The sequence below is a fragment of the Chenopodium album genome, chromosome 23 (genome assembly GCF_948465745.1).
Source record: "Chenopodium album chromosome 23, dcCheAlbu1.1, whole genome shotgun sequence".
Lineage (NCBI taxonomy): Eukaryota > Viridiplantae > Streptophyta > Magnoliopsida > Caryophyllales > Amaranthaceae > Chenopodium > Chenopodium album.
The window spans coordinates 32,473,612-32,489,194 of NC_137856.1; the positions used below are offsets into that span (position 1 = coordinate 32,473,612).

Consider the following 15,583-nt stretch of genomic DNA (forward strand, 5'->3'; position numbering starts at 1 on the left):
TAAGTTGAGTTTTTGTTGGGCTTGGGCTGTTGGGCATATGGATAATTTTCGGATATCGGGTCGGATATCCGATCCGATATCCGATATCCGACTTTATTTCGGATATTCGGATAACCGAAATTTAAATTTTCGATATCCGATATCCGATCCGATATCCGAAAATTTCGGATCGGGTACCCGATCCGAAAATGTTTTCGGATCGGTTATCCTAAACTTTCGGATCGGGTGCGGATCGGATCTTCGGATTATCGGATAATCAGATAGTTCTGCTCAGGCCTAAACCAAATGACCCCTAATGCAAAGTGTTTTGAGATGAATAAACCAATGGTTAATCCGTGATCAGGCCTACTCAAAACCACAATTTTACCCTCTCTGCTTATACAGACGATAAAAAAAGACGCTCACGTGCAATCTCGTGTAAATCACGTGGGGGACACCAGTCAGCAACGGACTTCGACCTCCAGCTGTCTTAACTCGTAAGCATCAACTTCTTCAGTACAAATGAAATGATTTCTATATCACAAATGATTTAACCCCTTAAACAAAACAAACAAAAACAAAAAATTATTTCTGACCGTAAAAAAAAAAAAAAATGAAAAATGAAAAAAAGAAGGAATCTCAGTGAATAGCAAAACAATAGTCCTTCCCCAATCCCCTTTCCTCCAAACCCTCAGCCTCGAACCCTTATCTCTCTTCCCAAACCCCCCATTTCTCTCTCTACTTTCTCTCTCTAGAAATTCTCCTCCATTTTCACCCAAAATCCAATTTTGATCAGAACCCATTGATTAATTTGAAGGTAAGAGAGAGAAAGAGGGAGAGGGGGGCAAATTTGTCTTTAAAAAAGATGGATTCAGATCAAGGGAAGCTGTTTGTGGGTGGGATTTCATGGGAAACAACAGAGGAGAAGCTCAAAGAGTATTTTGGGCAATATGGTGATGTTTTTCAAGCTAATATTATGAGAGATAAAGCTACTGGTAGGCCTAGAGGTTTTGGGTTTGTTCTTTTTTCAGATCCTTCTGTTATTGATCGTGTTCTTCAGGATAAACACACCATTGATGGCAGACCTGTAAGTTCATTTAATTCTTTTTGATTGGTTTTGTTGGTGTTATTGAGATTAGTTGACTTGGGATGATATTTCTTGTGCTAAATTTTTGGTGGGTTTTATGATTTTGTGTTGTTTTTTTGTCATTTTTTTGGAATTGTTTTGAAGTTGCTAGACTTAGTTTAGTTTGGAATATTGGTATTTTTATAGTTTTGGGTAATTAGATTAAGTTATGATTTTATGTTTGCATGAGATTTTGTTGTCTTAGTGTATTATGATGTACTTGATGTTTTCTTGAGATGGTTCATTGTATAAGTATATGGGGGAATGCCTTTGTTGAATTCAGGTTGAGGCGAAGCGAGCTATGTCCAGAGAAGAGCAGCAGAATTCTGGAAGAGCAGGAAGTAACAATGGTGGTAGAAGTGGAGGTGGAGGGGGAAACTTCAGGACAAAGAAGATTTTTGTTGGGGGATTGCCTCCTACTGTAACTGATGAAGTATTTAGGGAATATTTTGAGAATTATGGCCAAGTAACTGATGTAGTTATAATGTATGATCAGAATACACGTAGACCTCGAGGTTTTGGATTCATTTCTTTTGACAGTGAGGATGCAGTAGATAGGGTTTTACAAAATACCTTTCATGATTTGAATGGTAAGCAAGTTGAGGTGAAGCGTGCTTTACCAAAAGATGCTAACCCTGGTATGGGTAGTCGTGGTAGTGGCGGTCTGAATGCTTTTGAAGGTAGAATGGATTCTAATAGATATATGCAACCTCAGAATGCTGGAGGTGCATTTCCACCTTATGGTTCTTCTGGTTATGGTGCAGCTGGTTATGGATACGGGCCTGCTAGTGGCATGGGTTATGGTGGGTATGCGGGGTATGGGGGAGCAAATCCTGGGTATGGTGGTCCTGCAAGTGCAGCTTATGGAAATCCTAATCTTTCAAATGCTCAAAGGAGTTCATGGAATGCACAGGCTGCCTCGGCTTATGGTGCAGCTGGGTATGGAAGTGCAGGCCCTTGGGCTGCTTCTGGTGCAGGAAGTGGACTAACTGGTCAATCTCCTAGTGGAGCATCTGGCTATGGATATGGTAATTATGGTGGCAGTGATGGGTATGGCAGTGTAGGAAATCGTGCTGGAGGTGCCCCCGGTAGTAATGCCTCTGCTGGTGGAGAGATGCAAGGGGGCTATGGTGATGCCAATGGTCATGGAGGATACGGGGCTGGAGGTTATGGAGCTCAGGTAAATGGACCTCTTGGTGCTCAGATGGGTTATGGTGGTGGATATGGTGGGGCTCGATAAGTGCAGCTGCAGCGGTTTTGCTCCGAGCTGAATCATAGAAGCTTGCCCTTCCCAGTGGCAAGGGGATTGCCTGTTCGGATCTCAAGCATACTGTTGGACTGGTTGGCTTGCTTTAATCCCAGTAGTTTGCTGTAGTTTATCTTGCTATCCTTTTTTTTTTTAAGTAATAATTAGTTTTTCGGAGTACTAGTTACTTCTTTTAACTACGTCCATTTGAGTGTAGTTTGGTATCTGGTGTGCTGTTTGATGTTTATTTGGTGTTACTACTTACTACTGCTCTATTATTTCTCTAGATTTTGAGATGTATAAGCTTATATTATGTCTGTATGTTTATTTGGTCGATATCTTCATTGCAGTTAACTGAGTTGCTAGTGTCTTTTACTAGCCTGAATGAATCAGGTCACCAGGAATATATATATGCATGCATTTCAAACAATAATTAATCCTTTGTAGTTACCTTGTGTTATCCTGTGAAGTAGAAATCACAAAGATTTAGTGAAGCTTCTCGTACTGGTAGAGATTGGAGCTGTAGACAAGTTGGGTTGATCAGTTCGTAATGGATAGTGATAACGTAGTGGTAGTTGAAGCTTTAACACTGGCATAATCACTTCTCCCTGTATTTGCCCTTGTGTTGTACAGGAGAGCTGCTCGATTTCTGAAGCAAGGTGGCTACATGCAGCTTAAAACCAGTTTCTGCCAGAGCTTTAAAACATGCTATCTGATGAGAGATTGCTTTGTGAGACTGATCAACCCAAGCGCGTGCTCTGTGGTTCTAATCTTCTATCAAGTTGTGGTGAGCTGATGGAAATTTCTAAGCTGATCTCCATCTGGTATGTTGAGTTAAATTGAGGATATATTCTTCCTTGGTTTATCCTTTTAGGAAAATTTGATGATCAGAGCTTTTTTTTTGTCATTTAAAATAGAAAAGGGAATGTTTTACATGGTTTATAATCTAAGTATATAGCTGCTTGTGGCAGTTGAAGTAGGATACATCCTTTTCATCTGAGGAATTCTCTTAAAATAGTTCATAAATATTAATTAGTTTCATAAGAAACTGCCTTTTCGCTTAGTGTTCTGCAGATTGTCAATTGTTGAACCTGTTGGATCTTCATGGTGTTTCGGATCATCATATACTAGTATAATAAATTGATATTTCAGATTACATTCTTTTTTTTTTTTTCAAATTTATGTAATTATGCTAGGGCCCCTTTTATTTTGGTTGATTGGAAGCTATATGAGGTATGCAGGTATCCTCCATAGATCTAAGATCTTAGCAGCTAAAGCTGACGTTTATTAGTGTGGTTGTGGTAATATGAATGTGTGATCATGATCTGGGTAGATTAATGAATGATTATGGACACTTATCATCTAAGCAGTTACTCAGGCTAAGAATCCAGACTTGAGAATCCCAATATGATATCTGTATGTGGAATGTATTCTGGAATTGTAAGAGATACGAACACTAGTAACCTAATGTATTTACTTAGTGCTCGTACATGTTATTTTTTTAGAACTTTCAATATGTCCGGGTTGTAAGGGAAAATACCTTGAATTTAGGGTATTGCAATACATCTTCTGAAGTCCTGTCATCTTCTGTTTGATTGGGTAGAGTTGACGAGAGACAAAGTTGACATACCAGAATGTAGTGGTTGTTAGAGTAAAGTGGCAGTCCTTACGGTTACTGTATTGGGCAAAACTCACTTGGACAACCCAAAAAGAAAGACCAACGGAGACGGTAGGAGTACTTATGAAGGCTATTGTTGATGCAGAATAGATGGCATGTTAGGACTTAGGTTATACCTATCAATATATATGATGCTGATAAACGTCGTTTTTTTTGTATCATTAAGGTGACTAAATGGAAATTGATAGAGACTCGTGTCTGATTTCCCCCATTAAACACAGCAAAATGACGTCGGAAAGCAGTGTAGTGTGTAATAGCCTACGTAGTTGTTATTGATAATCTAGTATCCAGTACTACGTAAGAACTAAGCTTGAGAGATAATGTAATTTACACAGTTCCAAAGTTCTTTTGTCGCCTAATAACTCAGATGATGGTTTTCTATATGATTGTATAAGATGCAATCAATTCAGATGACGTAATTGTAACTAACACTATCAATTTCAGTATAATTGATTAATCCCATCTCAATAGTTTATTTAGACTTGTCATCGTGACATGAATTTTGTGGTTAGGTGACACATTGATCATGTCACAACAACAATTCTAAATACGTAGGTCGAATTTTCTGTACCGTATTTTTACCTTCATTTACAGGCCAGTAATTTGAGCTTGTTCACGTGTTTGAGTAAACGATGAGCGGCCTAAAACTTTTGGATTTTGGCTCGATTTGATTCAGCTTACGACCTTAATTGTTCATAACGTGCCCTTAAGTAACATCTGCATGATCAATGTAGGCCGTTTAATTGATGTTTGAATGATCAGAGTATACACGGATATTTTCAATGTACAATCTCATTTGAGGAAACTGTGAAGCTCTCTTAAAAATTGAATCAATCAATGAAAATAATAGAATGCCAGGAATTCTAGCAAATGGTAATGCAATCTTAAATTTGAAACGAAAAATTGTTGACGCTAAGGGTGTTCTGCACCATGAAGCGTAAAATGATCCGCTGAATGCTTGTGCAGAGTTCAATTAGGTAAGGGTGTGCCTGCAAATGGATCACCAAATGCAGCCAGATTTCCAGGTCGCGAAAAAACAATCTGCAGTACACCAGAACTCGAGTTAATGCTACATTTCAATACAGCTCAATGTTAGCATATCAGCAAAATAGGTATTTTCTTCCTTTTACCTGGTAATTCCCTAATGTCCGTGTCTTGAATCCTGCTGCACAATAGTCAAAATAGTACTCCCATGTTCTTATGAACTTCTCGTCGAAGCCAAGTGAACGAATTTTGCTGGAGATCCAGAAGTAAAAGTGGATTAGCAGTAATAAACTCGATAGCACATACTATCAATTAGGTCTGAACAAAGGCCGGAGTGAGTAGAGACTGAGCGACTAACCTCTGGTGCTCCAGAAAATTTTTTCGCCAGCATCTTAGTGTTTGATAGTAGTGTATCCCAATGTTTTCTATGTGCTCCACACTACAAAAGTAAGTAGGTTTTAAGTATAATTTCCTACACAATTGGTTTCTTTCTTTGTTTTATCACACATAATTAAGTTTTCGCTAGTTTGCACATACCAAAGTCTAGAGGCAGCAGCCATTGCTGATGTTACTCTGCTCAAGCAAGGTAGACATCCGCCTGGGAATATGTATTCTTTAATAAAATCTGAGCTTCTCCTGTATTCATCATACCGCTCATCCGGTATAGATATGAACTGAAGAATAGCAATTACATCTCTTAGCAAGATAAACGAAACAAGCAGGAAGTCTTGAGAGGCTAACAGATAATATATGATCATCTTCTCTATGTATTGACCTCATGTTTGCTATTACCTGAAGGACAAGAAGACCATTAGCTGCCAAGATGGATTCGGAACAATGGAAAAATTCCTCCATGAATTCATGCCCTACGGCTTCAAGCATCTCACTATGCAATAAGTAGCAGCACATCAAAAAACAATTTAAAAATATAAAATAAATAACCCACAAAAAGCTAAGCCAGGAAGAGCTTATGGTCTAACCAGGAGATAATTCTGTCAAATTTTTGGGTGCCTGGCAATTGGCGATAGTCACAGAGAAGAAACCTTATGCGATCCTGTGAACCTTGTGTTAGGTTGAAGCAAGAGGAAGAAAGCATTGTATACTATGTAACAAGTTAAAGATGCAATTAACACATTCACAACTGCGTCACTGAGGTACTCCTGGTGCTAATAACAGACTGTATTACCTGTAAACCAGCCTCTTTCACCCTTTGTTCTGCATATCTGAGTTGTTCTTCTGAAAGAGTTATGCCAGTATATCTGCATCCAGTTCTCTTCACCACTTCAATAGCAAGGCTACCCCAACCACAACCGATCTCAAGCACCTCATGATGTTTCTCTACCCTGGCCTACATTGATGTATAGATAAATCTTAGCTGATGGCTAATGGTTCATGGACTAGTTATGAACCTAGCTGCAGGAGACGAGGCTTATTACCTTTTCGAGTAAAAGAGAGATTTTCCTCATTTGTGCAACTTTTAAGCCTTCATTTGCAGACTATTGAATATTGAGAATCATGGGAAGAACAGTTATAAATTGGAGACACTGAGTAACAGCAGAGTTTATGTTTTGATACAAACACAGATTGAGTTGGAGACTTCAGTTCTGACCTCAAAGACAGCACAAGAGTAAGTCATTGTCTCATCCAAAAAGAGGGAGAACATTTCATTGCTCTGATATCAACAAAGAGATGAGAAAACATTAGAAGAAGCCATCTACTTTAATATTCGTAGCAAGCTAAGCATGACCATGTCAAGTAAAAGCCTCAATAGATTGGCCAGCTTCTCATACCAAGTCATAGTGGCGAGAAATGTTTCGACGAGCTTGTGTTAGTGTATTTTGCCTAGAAACATGATAGTAGAAATACTTTGCAGATGCAATCCCAGCAGTAAAAAGCATTGGTGTCCACCAACCCCTGAAACCGTTTCATCAGCAAAACCAAAGTTAAATAATTTTGATACCTAAACATCTAGTCAAGGGATTGATCATGCTATCATTTTAACTAGACATACCTCTTTTTGTTGATCTGTGAAGCTGAAGTATTTGAATCTCTGTTGGCAATAAAGATCTGCATAAGAAATTTGGCAAAAACTTAGAACAGGTAGCTAGTACTGTAGTAGTACGGAGTACTATCTTGACACTTGAGAGAAATTTCTATATTACCATGAAAAGGTTAATAAGCCCATCATTTTTGTCAACAAAGGAGAAGTCTCCATTAATAAATGCATCTGCAAGGCCTAAATCTGCCTGTGTAGCTACCTGCAAGAAGATATCTGAGTTCATCAGTCCTGTATATAGCTACTGTCTGCCCAATTGAAAGTTAACATATACGAAGTACTATTTTAGAATGTTCGAATGGTAAATTAACATGTTAGTTAATGTTTTCTCTCAAGTTAAGTCTCATGTCCATCTACCTGTACACTTTTAAAACCTACTTCTTCCTCCTTACTCTCTGTGCAGTACAGCAATGGTACGGAAGGAGTAATAATAGAGGGGATAGACATGAAGTTCAAGAAGCGTACCTTCCAGTAAAACTGAGGGCTGTGAACTCTTATTGCAACTTTCAAAGGACATCGTTTGCTCGAGCCCTCAAATTTCAAAATAGTGCCACCCTCCTCCAATAAACTGTCATAAGACAAGCTAAGGTTATTAAGAGCAGAAACAAGAAAATAGCATTTTCAGAACTATATTCAATCAGACGATCATTAGTAAGCCCTAACAAGAGCAAGTATTATACTACAAGCACAAGAAAAAACAAAACAGAAACAAAAATGGAGGTGAAATGTGATTATTGAACTTTTGAACTTACATTAAACAGCCAGCTGAAATAAAGCCGTTGAGGAATCTAGTTACAAACAGTCTAGCAGCTGTTTCTGTCAAAGAAGGCACCATCTGTTTCGGGTTTGTTAGAATGTTGAAGCTTTTTCCAAGGACACCTTGTGCAGCAACCATGCCAGCCTAAAAAATAACACCTTACATATCTTCAGAAACTCAACTAGTTCACTCTAATGGGATCTGCCTCGTCTTGGAGAGGGTAAGGTGTTCACTGCCTTAACCCTGTATCACATTTGATACGCGAATTGTTCTCGTGCAGTACAAATTTATGCCGAAAAGAAAAGGAGAATTATACCTTCAACCCATCCTCATGGAAGCCATAGCCTGAAAAAAAGAAAAAGAAGTAATAAGTGCAATTGATTTGAAATATATACAACCTTTTCCGGTCTAGACTACTGTAAGAACTTTTTGAGGCCTCACCAACCTTGATATGCTCCACAAAACCATATTCCTCTTGTTCCTTGAATATTACCAAGATCAAGGGAAGCCTTTGTTGCCGCGACAGAGGGTACAGGATGACCAGTTGTCCATTTAAGCAACAGATTTTCCGGTTGATGAGGTGGATTAAGAGTCACAAGAAAAGGAAGGTTGGACTCGATATTCTGCATAGTAACAAACCAAGAAATCATTGTGGTATAACCACAGAAATACATGAATCATACGAAGATCATTACAAATAAAACTCACTCAAATATCAAAACTAGTACAGGAAATAAAACAGAATTAATATGTACCTGTAGTACATTTAGCCAGTATGTTAAACACAATTTGTTGTCTATGGTACCAAGAAAATTCCACGCACTCCACGCTGCTGGATTTTTGGGCATGAAATTTATATCACGATGGAGATATATATCACTGTGAATATATAGTCCAAAGCATTGATTTCAATTAGTTTATGAAGAAAAAAAAAAATAGTTCAGCTTCAACTTCATGTTCCACACTTCATCATAGAAAAGAGCGTGATCACAAGTGAAGCAATCTTGTCAACACAATTCATTCATCTGTTTAAGACGAAAAGATAAGGAAATTGAACCTGTAAACATATTGGAAAGCACCCAGTATACTTCTTTCATCATATGTTGCTTGGTTTCCTAGCATTTGTATGGCATCTGGTGCATGAACAGCTATAATGCATTTGTCATATATGTCTTTTGAACCGTCACTACATAACAAGGTACAACCTGCAAAAGAATTAATCCAAGAATTCAGAATAGAACCTCCCATAATCAATCCCAAGTAACTATATATAGACGATATCATGAGCTCAGTCTAGTCAATCTACTGTTGTTAGTATGAGCTGCAGCCTCTTGTAATAAGCTAGATAGTTTTGTTCATTTTTAGAACTTGTGGATGCATATCGAAATCGACTAAACAGCCATAACCTTAAGATACAGATCACGGTAAAGAGTGATTTATTTAAGTCCTTTAAATGAAAAATGCAATTAGAAACTGTTAAAAGACAGGATCACCATGAATTTCTCTGTTTTTGTGTGGTCGCGGACTTAATAATGATGTGTCTACTCACCCTCATCACTCGCTGAAACAGAAATCACCTCACTACTAGTTTTTACTTGAACTCCTCGATTCTCTAACTCTTCCCTAACCTGTAAGAGATACCATACATAGCATACAAATGATTACAAGCATTAAAAGAGCAGTAACATCTTGTATATAGCTGATAAGGCTAGAATGAGACCTTATTTACATAACAATGGGAGCGTCCTTTCACAGTAAGCCATTGTGGACGACCAAATACCTGTCAGAAACAATTGTTCAGCTTATCAATGAGAAAGGCACGATTGCACGAGAGTATAAAATTTGGTGCGGTGAAATGAACCTGAAGCAAGTGATGGTTACGACAGAAGGAAAGTATGGAGAAAGCCGAAAAGTTCATCACTGTGTCTGAAGGGCAAGACCAGATTGAAGCACACATCGGAACCTACAAGTGTTAAGTAACAGGACTTGATGAATAATGCATTCAGAACACTTAACAGGCACAGACAGAAATCGCGGATGAAAACTTTTGTGAAGCTTACAAGATAAGCCTTCTGAAACAACTCAGAGTAACCTCTAGACTTGATAAATTGGCCAAGAGTTTGTGTTCGATCCATCTCTGGGTTATTTTCAAGCTCTTCAAGGTACCTTAAGAGAATTTTGTCAATGCAAGCAATATTATAACTCAGTTACTCTACAATGAAATGCACGCGTATTATATATAGCTACACGTAAGGCCCTGTTCATTTCACCTGCAGAACTGAACTGATGCAGAGGAATACTGATTTTTTTCAATGATCGTAACTGATTTTTATCGAATAAAACTGACTTCTACTGATCGATTTCCAACAAATGTTGCATACATAATTGCACATACATTTTGAAAACACACAATGGCTTACATTATTACTTCATTCTTGAACTTGATTATTTCTTGGATCATTTTCAAGAAGTATGGATTTACTGCATTAGTTTTCTGAGCAAATAAACCACTTAGACCATTTCGACTTCCCCATTCACATCCGCGGCCTTTATCTAAACTAACAGAAAATGACATATCAGAGTCCTCCATTTCAATGCCAAGGCTTTCAAAGAGCTCCATCATATTTGGATATGTAACCTGTTCAATCATCATAATTTCCAATATTAGAGAATTCAAATGACATTATCATAGTAGATTTAATGATAATTTACGTATCAAATTAAATTATCATATCAATTTTTCTTAAGAATCTTAACATGTTGAACTTAAGCTTTGTGATTGTAACATAACATTATATATTTAGTTAATGTTCCCCATATATCTTACAAGTATTTCTGAATTCTGAAGAAGGAAGTATTATGTTAGAGCTAGATGGGCCCAACTTATTTGAATTTGGGTCAAATTTGGCCAACAAATTTGGCTCAATTGGTCTTGCCACTTTAAGAGGCTTGACTCGAATTGATTGATTAATAAGAACAACTTAGGGTCTGTTCTTATTGACTGAACTCAGCTGAACTGAATTGAGCTGAGCTGAACTGAACTGAAATGAATATTTTATAAGAGAAGGAAATTAGGAGTTGAGCTGAACTGAACTGAACTGAGCTGAGTTGAGCTGAATTTCTACTGAACAGACCCTTATTCTAAGCCCAAGTAGTCGATCTAATGAAAAAGGTTTGCATGAATTATATCTCGTGTATGACTTAATTTAGGGTGAGGTACCACTCTAAAGAATGTGATCGACTACTAGGCTTGAGTGTCCAAACTTTATTAGGGAGACCTATCAAGTAAAAGGGTCAAAATCAATTAGATCATCCATTCATCTTACCAACTTTTTATAAAAATTATAAACATGTTACACGATCGATGAAAGGACCCCATCTAGAGAACTTATTTTAGCTTATTGTCCAAACTATATTATTTAAGTTTAGTCACTTTCACATTTCACATTTCACATTTCACAATCTCATTCAAAGTCCATTAAGGGGACACAAAGATGGAGAAAATGGCACATAAAAAAGAAAAGGACTTACCCGATTAAAGACCATAAAACCAAGGTCCAAGTCAATGCCATCAAAACGAACCGTTTTGGCATGTCCACCTAAATAATCTTCTTTCTCGTACAACACCACATTTACTCCTGATTTTGCAACTTCATATGCTGCTCCTAGTCCACTTATTCCTCCACCTACCACTGCAACTCTCATCTTCTATTCTTCTTTTTCTAATTTTCTACAAAATCACAAATTAAATCACCATTAGTATAATATGATATTTGGCAAATTAAGATTGTTAGTTTGTTACACATAGCAAATGCGCCTTAATTTGGTAAGCACAATAAATAATGGAAAACTTGGAAAAAATTTCATGAGGCGAGACCAAGATTTGAACTCCTGACCTCTCAATTGGACAAAATCAGTTCTATACTTTCACCAATCACTTTTTTATGTATGGTAAAAAGATGTTTAGGGGTTAGGCCACGGCTGCCCCCTTAAAAGTTCCACCATTGCTAGAAGGAGTTGATTTTATAACAAAAAAGTACATTTGACAAAACTCAAAATACGTATAGGTATAGGTAGTCATGAATACTTAGCAATAAAAAAATAATTGTAAATTGTGATTAATGTATTCTAGAAAGAAGAAGAATTAAACTTGAGACATGTAGGGATTAATATGTTCATTACAAAAATGAGGATATAAACTATATGAATCAACTATATATATGCAACTTTAATTAGGCTAATGATAAAATAATTTCCCAAAAAAAAAAAAAAAAAAAAAAAACCAACGTACATTACCTTAAAAGGTTGTAATAACTTCAAAGTATGCGCAAACAAGAGCAATGGAATGAAAATGCAGTATGATTAATAATTTAGAAGGATAAGAGAAATCTTTGTGGACTGCAAAAATCTTAAGAAATCACAGGAATGAAAGAAAGAAATATGACATATCACATATTGATATAGTGGGAAAAAGATAAGCCAATAAGGATATTATTCATTGCATTGGGATGGGTCTACACTCTACACTACAATGTTGCGATATGAAAGAGATAGTAACTCTTTTAATGTGCTCATTTATACTTCTCACGCGCTCAAAACCAAATTTAAATGTGTATATATATGGTGGATTAGGTTGGGTTCAGTATTTCAGTTCAACCAATGTAATTTTCAAATTAAGGGTCTGTTTTGATTTGTTAAACTGAATTGAACTGAACTGAATTGTTTATAAGGGAAGAAAATTAGGAACTGAACTGAAATTAAGCTAAAGAGAACAGACCCTAAGTTTGAATTGAAGTAATTTATATACTTCGTATATATTTATACATGTTTGTGTTTACTCGTCATAGTGAATCTTATTACACATCACTCGTTTTGTTTACTATCTCTTACTCCAACACATGGATCCAGATTATGTGTAACTGTATATTGTATGTCACTAAGGGCCTGTTCTCATTGACTGAACTGAACTGAATTGAACTGAATTTCAACGTAAGAGAACAAGCCCTAAGTCTATACAAAATAGCCAAAAAGGTACTTCATCATAAAATTTAATTTTAATTAATAACACTTATTGTTGAGTAATCAATTAAATAAAATCAATGCTAATTAATAAATACCCCATATATTGCTATTAATGCAATTATTTTTAATTAATTACATTTCAATATGATCAAGTTAATTTATCATGGATTTAATATACTAGACTAGTACGGTAACATATAGGAGTATTTATTTAATTATGAATTTCTTCAGTTATTACAGATAAAAAAAAAATACCATTAGTCATTAATATCACTTAGGGTTATTGTGTATTTTAACTTTTGACAAACAAACAATGTTGCTTCTCGTTACAATCTGAAATCGAAGTGGTAAAAAAAAAAAAAATTAGTTCCCCCTAATAGTCTAACACATTAAATTTCATTACAATCTATACCTCTTTGATTCTTTTTGTTCTTAATTAGAATTTTGTAAAATAAAAAAGTTACGAGTAATACGAACAAATAAAATAATGAATGTGAGGGAGTAATATTTACACTATTATTAAAGAAAAGATTAGTTAGCTAGTCCATACTATATTATTGATCAAATAGTCCATACTCCAGACAATATTATTGATCAAATAGTTCAAAAAATTTTTATTTATCCATGATTACTATTTATGGAATACAACTAAAAAACATCGAAGTTGAATGTAGCCTAAAAATCAGTGACAAATAAAGCACCACGTAGGGCTTCTCTTATCCGATCCCATTGTCTACAAAGTACAAACTATTCCAACATCCAAGTTGGTAGAAATTATTGATTATAGAACTTTCCTTCAATCACAACGTAATAATTCTTGTACCCACATTTTTTTTATATTTACGTCCCTCTCATTGTGAACACATACATAGCAATTTAACGTGGTTCACGAGTAACCCCTTATGTGGCCCATCGACCACTATCTATTTCTTTCATTTTTTAATTAATACTTGTACTTGTATTACTACCTTCGTTACATATTAGTTGCAACTTTGAAATATTTTATCTCTCACAAATATTGCCCAAAGTTGCAACTAATATGTAACGGAGGTAGTATTTAGAGTTTCTGGCTATAAGTTTATTATTACATTCTCTTCTGAAAAAAAAAAAAAAATCTGATTTATTAAAAAATATACTATAAGCATCTAAGATTGCCAACCAAAGGCTAAATGACATAAATAGATATGATCATCGCATTTCTTGGCTACCTTATTCAAAATTTTAATCAAGTTAAGCTAATATCTACTAATTATTACAGAGAAATAAAAAAAATACCTTAAAAATTGAAAAGTACACGATGTTACATGATACAAGCTAAGGTAGATAATTTTACAAATCAAGCACTCTTATACGGAGTAGTCCGTAAGTAATTAAGATAGTTACATACAAAATACTAATTCGGTCCCACGAATTTGCACCATATCAACTTTCACTTTATTAGGTTCATTAGTTCATAGTTTAGTGATTAATTAGTGCATCAATTTCTAGTTTGACGTAAGGGTTTGATAATTATTTGAGTTGATGATAGGATTGGGCTTTATGATAGTCCTCCCCTTCTTTGGGCCCTTATGCACCTCTTGAGTCTAGACTTTTCCGTCGAAATTTTGGTTTCATTTTCAAACGACAAACACTGATACTCCATACTTTTTTAAAAAAAAGTTAATTTTTTTTTTTTAAAAAAAAAAATTATTTATTTATTTATTTTTTTTAAAAAGCGTAATAATGTGTGCTTATAGAGTTATATTATTTAATTTTTCATTATTTATAATTGTATACTCATATAATTTTTCATTAATTTACCCTGTGATAATCTACGAGTTTCTTCGAGATAGGAGAGTAGGGTAAAGTAGTTGGGTAGTTTTCCGATTTTCAAGCGTGAGAGTAGAGGTTGAATATCTTTGCAAATAGTACACAAAGTACATTGTAATTGTATCTTCTACAAAATATTAAGCTTATACGGAGTACTTTGTATGTGACAATATTTTTGGAATAAATGTAGAATAATTGTATATTTATCTTAAGTATTTTTTAACAGTATCATGACTATTGACTATCATCCCACACACATATAATTTCACCTTGTTTATTGATAGCTAGTACGAGTAGTTCTCTTGTATACTACGTATCCTTGAGTTGTCGTTAATAACTTTTAGTACCTCCATTTTAAAGTACTTGCAACAATTAGACATTTTCTTCTCACGCTTAATATCAAATCATTGTACGTACGTAATTTGTACGGATTTAGTAATAAGAAATAAGAATGCAGCGAAAATTTTCATGAATTGTCCTAAAAATATATTTATACTTTCCTTATACTTATTCCACTTTTGGTAAAAATAATATATGACAGTTGCAAATTGCAATGTATGAGAAATATTCATGTTCATATATAATGAAAATCATGCATGAATGTTGTTATCATCCTACATTTAAGGAGAACAAACACTTGGTTTTCTTAATGAATTTGCTATGTATGTCATCATCATAATTAACACCTTTACTTTCCTCATTTTCCTCACAAATTCAACGTTGTATTATTATGTCAAAATTAACCATCAAACACTTGTATGCTAATCTCTCTTCCCATAATAATGTCTTTCTTTGTCCATGCTCAAAATTGTTGTCATATCCCACAATACAGCTAGCCCACCCATATTTTTTCTTGCACACTTTTTTTAAGGGAAATGCTCTATCTCTTCCTCCCCTTTTGTCACGCCGGATAATTGACGTCGATT

At 35.4% G+C, this 15,583-nt stretch overlaps 2 protein-coding genes across 7 annotated transcripts; one reads left to right on the forward strand and one right to left on the reverse strand.

Moving 5' to 3' along the window:
* Positions 1 to 641: 641 nt before the first annotated feature.
* LOC145607845 (heterogeneous nuclear ribonucleoprotein 1-like) lies at positions 642 to 3,507 on the forward strand. 2 transcript variants are annotated; one of them, XR_014105644.1, is made up of 3 exons: positions 642 to 1,066; positions 1,389 to 2,446; positions 2,985 to 3,507. XR_014105644.1 is itself a non-coding variant. In XM_081663440.1 (2 exons), exons 1-2 carry the CDS (start codon positions 845 to 847, stop codon positions 2,343 to 2,345), a joined length of 1,179 nt encoding a protein of 392 aa, XP_081519566.1. In that variant the 5' UTR covers positions 654 to 844; the 3' UTR covers positions 2,346 to 2,759. The 2 variants fall into 2 exon arrangements, 1 of the variants encoding a protein (XP_081519566.1); XM_081663440.1 differs by lacking the exon at positions 2,985 to 3,507 and having other exon boundaries at positions 654 to 1,066; positions 1,389 to 2,759.
* Positions 3,508 to 4,747: 1,240 nt separating this feature from the next.
* LOC145609749 (uncharacterized) lies at positions 4,748 to 12,357 on the reverse strand. Of its 5 annotated transcripts, none has more exons than XM_081665213.1 (25): positions 12,123 to 12,357; positions 11,358 to 11,556; positions 10,247 to 10,464; positions 9,887 to 9,992; positions 9,688 to 9,789; positions 9,547 to 9,606; positions 9,376 to 9,454; positions 8,884 to 9,031; positions 8,582 to 8,705; positions 8,272 to 8,449; positions 8,143 to 8,171; positions 7,822 to 7,970; positions 7,535 to 7,637; positions 7,176 to 7,271; positions 7,025 to 7,080; positions 6,804 to 6,927; positions 6,623 to 6,685; positions 6,450 to 6,509; positions 6,200 to 6,361; positions 5,994 to 6,067; positions 5,806 to 5,899; positions 5,551 to 5,687; positions 5,372 to 5,452; positions 5,160 to 5,265; positions 4,748 to 5,070 (listed from the first exon to the last, which is right to left on the reverse strand). In XM_081665213.1, the coding sequence occupies exons 2-25, from the start codon at positions 11,529 to 11,531 to the stop codon at positions 4,999 to 5,001; spliced, it is 2,595 nt and encodes an 864-aa protein (XP_081521339.1). In that variant the 5' UTR covers positions 11,532 to 11,556; positions 12,123 to 12,357; the 3' UTR covers positions 4,748 to 4,998. The 5 variants fall into 5 exon arrangements, with proteins under 5 accessions (XP_081521339.1, XP_081521340.1, XP_081521341.1 ...); XM_081665214.1 differs by having other exon boundaries at positions 12,118 to 12,357; XM_081665215.1 differs by lacking the exons at positions 10,247 to 10,464; positions 12,123 to 12,357 and having other exon boundaries at positions 11,358 to 11,488.
* Between the last annotated feature and the right edge of the window lie 3,226 nt (positions 12,358 to 15,583).

What these genes read in the sequence shown, in the direction of transcription:
- LOC145607845 (XM_081663440.1), top strand. Translation starts at nt 845, where the DNA reads ATGGATTCAGATCAAGGGAAGCTGTTTGTGGGTGGGATTTCATGGGAA. An exon ending in ACACCATTGATGGCAGACCT is followed by an intron (nt 1,067 to 1,388) that starts GTAAGTTCATTT and finishes TGTTGAATTCAG; the next exon opens with GTTGAGGCGAAGCGAGCTAT.
- LOC145609749 (XM_081665213.1), bottom strand. Translation starts at nt 11,531, where the DNA reads ATGAGAGTTGCAGTGGTAGGTGGAGGAATAAGTGGACTAGGAGCAGCA. An exon ending in GCTTTCCAATATGTTTACAG is followed by an intron (nt 8,706 to 8,883) that starts GTTCAATTTCCT and finishes ATATATTCACAG; the next exon opens with TGATATATATCTCCATCGTG. An exon ending in AATTTTCTGGAGCACCAGAG is followed by an intron (nt 5,266 to 5,371) that starts GTTAGTCGCTCA and finishes CTGGATCTCCAG; the next exon opens with CAAAATTCGTTCACTTGGCT.